We start from the raw sequence: 6,271 nt of genomic DNA, 5'->3' as shown, positions 1-6,271 counted from the left end.
GGATTAAATACTTAAATGTAAGACCTGAAAACATAAAACTCCTAGAAAAAAATTAGGTGGCAATCTTCTTGGCATCAGTCTTGGTGATTAATTTTTAGAACAATTTGAAAGGGGCAGCAGTAAGGGAAGTTAGGAGGGGGACAGAGTAGCAAATGTAGGAAAGTAGTAAAAGAAGAAGGAATAATGGGACAGGAAGAAAGAGAGGGAAGAAAGCCTGAGAAAGGAGAGGGAAAGGGGGAAAAGTTTTTCCTATCCTGGAGACTACAAGCTACTGAGGAAAAATGAATAGGAAGGCATAGGAAGAAAAAAGGAATGAAAACTAAATACGTTTGCGTAGCATAACGCTAATCACAGAGAAAAATCCTGATGTTTCCCAGCTCTCTATATTCTAAGAACAGCTCCTGTGGCTTCTACCCAGAGTTGTGTGCCTACTCGTCTCCTACATGCATGTTCTCAAAGAGTCTGTGGGTTTGCTCTCGAAGATTCTGTCTTCCTGGCACAGCCCTGGCAGAGACCCAGAGGAGGGGTAGAATGTGGGCAAGCTGCAGCATACAGTACAAACACTCAGTTCAATCCTCCCTTAGCAAATATTTATTAGGTACTGATAGGAATTTCTGTCTGTGAGACATGCTTCTGCTAAAAAGAGAGACAGGTTCTCCCTGTTCTGAAGGCCTTAAGTAGTTCATGTTTTGTATTTCTAATAGTTCCTTCATATAAATATCATTCCTTAGGAATTGAGTCTCAAGATTACTGTAATCTTTGATTAAAAATACTTGATATGTAACTCCTTCTCTCTTTTCAGAAGTGAATGTCCGGGCTTCCTAGGTGGCGCAGTGGTTAAGAATCCGCCTGCCAATGCAGAGGTCACGGGTTCAATCCCAGCTCCAGGAAGATCCCACATGCCGCGGAGCAACTAAGCCCGTGTGCCCAAAAAAAAAAAAAAGACATGCTCCCCTTGCAGTGAAGAAAACTGATACAAAATAAGTCACAAATTTAAAGCTCTTTGAAAAGAAAGAAAGGGAGGGAGGGAGAGAAAGATGAAGGAAAAAGGGAAGAAAGGAAAGAAAAGGAAAGGAAAAAGGGAAAGGAAAAGGAAACGAAAGCTAAGTTAACAGGTCCTAAGCTAATGAACTGCAAATTGTCAGTCACCGAAAAAAAACAAAAAAACAAAAAAAAAAAAAAAAAAAAAAAAAAAGAAGTGAATGTCCCTCCCCACTAAGTGAAAGACAAAATATACTTGATATCAGTGTGCATAAATAAATCAAGGTAGAACAATCAAGAGCTTCTCTCTGAGTTTGACCATTGGTAATGAACATTAATAATCAAGGGCTCTTTAAGGTATAGGCATCACTTAAGAGATCTTTCTGTAACTCACTAGCTGTCTGCATACCCTCCTCATTGCCACCTTCATTTCTTGATTCCTGAATGTGTAAATAACAGGATTCAGGAAAGGAGTGAGAACTGCATCAAAGATGGCCAAAAACTTATCCAGGTGTAGGGAGGGAGATGGCCATGTATAGACAAATATCAAAGGACCAAAGAACAAGACTACTACAGTGATGTGAGCTGAAAGTGTGGACAGAGCCTTGGATGAACCCACAGAAGAGTGTTTCTGAACAGTGAGAATGATGACGATATAGGAGATGATCAGAATGAAGAAGGAGCCAATAGAGATGAATCCACTGTTGGCCGTGACCATGGACTCTAGCTGATCTGTGTCTATGCAGGCAAGTTTGATCAACCGAGGAAGGTCACAGTAAAAGCTGTCCAACACATTAGGACCACAGAAGGGCAAGTTTACCACAAAAGCCAATTGAACTGTGGAGTGGATAAGGCCAACCATCCAGGCAGCCACTAAAAAGAAGATACACATTCTTGAGCTCATGATGGTCTGATAGTGGAGAGGCTTACATATGGCAACATATCTGTCAAAGGCCATGGCTATGAGCAGCACCACCTCCATACCACCAATGACGTGGATGAAGAAGATCTGAGCGATGCAGCCTCCAAAGGAGATGACTTTATGCTTTCTGAAAAGGTCATACATCATCTTAGGAGAAGTGACAGAAGAAACTCCCATGTCAATGAAGGAGAGGTTGGCCAACAGAAAGTACATGGGGGAGTGTAAGTGAGGGTCAGAAGTCACAGTGAGCATAATGAGGGAGTTTCCCATCATACTTGCCACATAAAATGTGGAGGAGAACACAAAGAGGAGAAGTTGTATTTCCCAGGAGTTGGTGAGTCCCAGGAACACAAACTCTGACACCACGGAGTGATTTGTCCCAGCCATGGGCTTTGTTAGCACTGCTACAATAGGAAAAAATGTAAATTATGATAATTATTTTAATGAATTTGAAGAAGAGAGGTCAATGTTATGAAAGCTATTTCCACATTAGCATGATTACTGACCTAATATGCTCATGGGCTCTACAATGTGTTCACACAGAAAAATTGGTGGCTGTCATATGGAGCTGTTCTTATCACCAACTTGTCTCTGCATTTACTACCCTCTGCTTCCTCTCAGGGTTGATGCCCTCTATTACTCATGAGATACAAGAAGATCAACATGAGTAATACGAATTCAACCCTAAACCTTTTGATTTGGGGTTCAAAACTAATATAATCTGGCCCCAGTCACATAGATCTAATCACTATTACCATCCCTTCGAAGCCAATAAACCTTCATCCAGCAGACAGACCTTTCTCTTTCTTCTCAGTCCCTACCTCTGAGAACATACTCATCTTCAGTATTACTTAGATGTTGACTGAATCTAGGAAGTCTTGCTTTATTATTACTAGAGTTTATATTACTAGCACAACTACCAAGTTTTCTCTGCATTTAATACCACTCTGCTTCTTCCCAGGGTAGATGCTATGATGCTCTTCATGAGATACAAAATTGGTCAACATGGGTAATAGGAATTCAACCTGAAATTCTTTCGACTTTTGTTTAAAGACCAATATAGTCTTGCTCCAATCACACAAACTTTTCATCATTTCTCAACTATTCCATCAACCTTCAAGACTACAAGCCTTATTCTGGCAAAAAGACCCTTCCTACTGATTCCCCATCTCTGGAAGTATTTGTCTTCAAGGTTTATTAAATTTTAACCATATCTGTGAGGTCTTGCTTTATACTACTAGCATTTATTTAGCTATTCCTTGTGTTTTAGTAAACTGAGTACCTTCCTAACTCACCTCGTAGACTGTAAGCTTCTGGAAGGCAGGGATTATCACTCATTCACATTTGGATTCCCTGAAGCAATGAAAAATGGTCCACACAGAGGTACAGGTCCATGAACTGTCTGTTGCCAGTCTGCATCATATTAGGTGCAGAAATTGAGAGTGTTTAGAAACTTCTCTAGAAATTTCACATCACAGCAAAACCCAAGTATAAGCTTTTGTATTTGTTAAAGTGTCAGTCCATGGAGGATTGAAGAATACCTGGTTCTTCAAAGATAATTTGAGAACTGCTGCCCTAAAGTACTTAGCACATGGTCTGTGAAGCTTAAAACTATGAAGGACATCATGGTATAGTGAAAAGCATCTTGTTCAAACCTCTGTGTAAGAACTTATCACATTATCATGAAATTTTAGTTTTAGTTAGAGAAGGAACATAGCACAGTGAAAAGAATATGGCCCTTGGATTCTGTAAACCAAGATTTAACTATAGTTCAGCCACTGACATGATGATTTTGGGCAAGTTGCCTAAATTGTTGAACCTCAGTTTATCTATGAAATTGCAATTAGTAATACTTCTCAGAGCAATTTGGGGTATAAAATAATTAGAATCATTATAAAATAAAGTTCTATAATCATGTATTCAGTGTGTATCTATTATATGTAAATATTTAATAAATGTTAATTTTGCTTCTCTTTCTTTTACATCTCTATAATAGTGCTCAATAAATGAAATAAATTAATAAAGAAAATAAAATGGTATTGGCCAGCAGATAATATAAAAATTCCATATCTAAAAGATATTTCAATAACATATTATGATTATCTCCTTCTAGATAATAATAGATTATAATATTCATATTGTTTTAGTCATCAAAATAAACACCATCCTGTGTAGATTATTGAAATATTTGCTTCTAAAAAACACTGCATTTCTTTGTAGTACCTACTACAAATGTAGTTCATTGATTTTTTTTTGTTTGTTCTCCTTCCTGAGATTGTGACTCCCATAAATTTAAGGACTACACTTGTGTTTTTACCCAAGTTTCCCAAAACTTAGAATCATACCAGGTACATAACAGAGCTATGTAAATATTTCAGTAATTAAATATTTGCTGAAAGATTAAAGAGGATATATTTAGGTAACTAAAATGATATAATTAGGCATATATAATTATATAATGAAGGAAGATGGATAAAGAAACTGTGCATAGCCCCTAAGAGACCAAGAATAGCAGAAAATAAAGAACTGTAAAAGTGAAGAAGACTTATGGAAAAAGAAGAAATGAAAGGAAAATCTAAAAAGGATGAAGAAATCAAGAAAATATGTTTATAATGACAAAGAAATGAAGGTTAAATCTTACTTTAAGTAAAAGTTAGTTTGTGAGATATGATTTGCAGTACTTTCTGGACCCACTCTTCAGAAGTGCTATAATTATAAACAATTATAGGTGTCATTTAAGAGCTAAGGCTCTTGAGAGAATTTCTTAATAAACCTTTATCAGCTATGCACATATAGCTGTGAATTTATTTGCCTTTGACTCTCCAATCCCCATCAACTAGGCAAGAACCGAGAATTTTAGGAAAAGTGAGTTTAAAGCAGAATGAGATATAAATATGGAACTTAGATGTACCTATCCAAATGTCAGAGGATGTAAAACTTGAAAAGTTTGGGTCATCACAGTTTTAAAGTCACTTGAGACAGAGTTAGGATCCAAATCTCAGTTCAGAGCAAAAGTCTTCTAGATGGAGACTTTATTTACCCAAAAGTCATCAAATACTCATAGGGAAAAACTCCTGAAAGAGGGTATTCTAAAATCATCCTCTCTTATTGATTGGTTATGATTTGAAATAACTTTTCTTAAACACAGTAGTTATACCTGTATTTTAAAACTCATTAGATATCCATGATGTAAAAGATAAGGCCTAACTCTTTGCCTTCTGTTGTGATTTGTCCTTTTCTTGATGCATGAAGAATTTATTAATACTCCAAACAGATTCCCAGACATTTAATCCTTTACAGATGAAGGAAATATCGATAACTGAAGTTCTAAATGATAGTCATCAAATTGAAAGGGATCTAGATACATCTGTTCAATTTGAACAAGGTATTAACCTGTCATCATTTATATAAATTTCTCCATCAATTCAAAAATATTGTGAATTTAACAATTCCCTCAGCTCAATCTTTCTGCATTTTTTTTCAAATTGTCACAAAACCTTCTTTACAACCAAGTAAAACCCTGCCTCCTCTAATTTAAGACCACCTCTACTTTTACTTTTTATAACTATGAGAAATATAATAAATTCTATGTCCCTTTCAAATAACCTTTATGTACATAAATCCACAGATTGTCACCCCTTAGTTTTCTGTTTTAAGATTCAGCAAACTCAATATCTTTTTAATTTCCTCCTAGGATCTCTCACTTACTCCCTTCCACTCCCCCAAAATCTCACCTGTCAACTTTCTCTAAACCTTTCTTCATTCTACTTACAGCTTAGAGATAAAATTAATACAAAACACTCTACTTCTAAGCATGCAAGAGACCAAGAAAACAACTTGAAGCTCCTGGTAGTTTTATGTATTAAAAATTTTTTTTTCCATATCATATTTTAAAGTGACATTACATTGGAAATTATTTATTCAGCTTTGGATCTTTTGGTCTCTATGTGTTTTACTTCTATTGCGATGTATATGTAATCCTTTCCTATCTTGTAAACTTGAGTTCACTATAAATTTGCTTCCCTTTTTAACAGAAGATGATCAGTTTATATACATCTCTTTTGTAAAGCTAATGGAGAGAAAAACACAATTATCTTTTAAAAAATATTTTCACGTGTCAGTTTTTCTTACCCATTTATCATGTGGCAGAGGGTAAGAAGCATTCATTTAATCAGCATCAGAAACAGTGATTAATTGCAACCTATGCTGAATCCAAAATATTACAAAACCATTTGACCTTTTCTAGTATCTTTCACATTACCCTAAGAATAATGTGATACTAGCTAAAAGTCAAGGTCAGTTAACCTTTTCCAATGTATCAATAAACTTTTATACAATTATTCTTCTGTACTATTCAATTCCTTATCC

At 35.8% G+C, this 6,271-nt stretch overlaps 1 protein-coding gene across 1 annotated transcript; it reads right to left on the bottom strand.

The window, feature by feature from the left end:
* Window positions 1-1,351: 1,351 nt before the first annotated feature.
* Window positions 1,352-2,299, bottom strand: LOC130845600 (olfactory receptor 4F3/4F16/4F29-like). The gene has a single exon (XM_057723059.1). It carries the CDS (start codon window positions 2,288-2,290, stop codon window positions 1,352-1,354), a length of 939 nt encoding a protein of 312 aa, XP_057579042.1. The 5' UTR covers window positions 2,291-2,299.
* Window positions 2,300-6,271: the final 3,972 nt, after the last annotated feature.

The sequence above is a fragment of the Hippopotamus amphibius genome, chromosome 2 (assembly GCF_030028045.1).
Source record: "Hippopotamus amphibius kiboko isolate mHipAmp2 chromosome 2, mHipAmp2.hap2, whole genome shotgun sequence".
Lineage (NCBI taxonomy): Eukaryota > Metazoa > Chordata > Mammalia > Artiodactyla > Hippopotamidae > Hippopotamus > Hippopotamus amphibius.
This window is presented reverse-complemented; position numbering and strand designations above follow the sequence as displayed.

What these genes read in the sequence shown, in the direction of transcription:
- LOC130845600 (XM_057723059.1), bottom strand. Translation starts at nt 2,290, where the DNA reads ATGGCTGGGACAAATCACTCCGTGGTGTCAGAGTTTGTGTTCCTGGGA.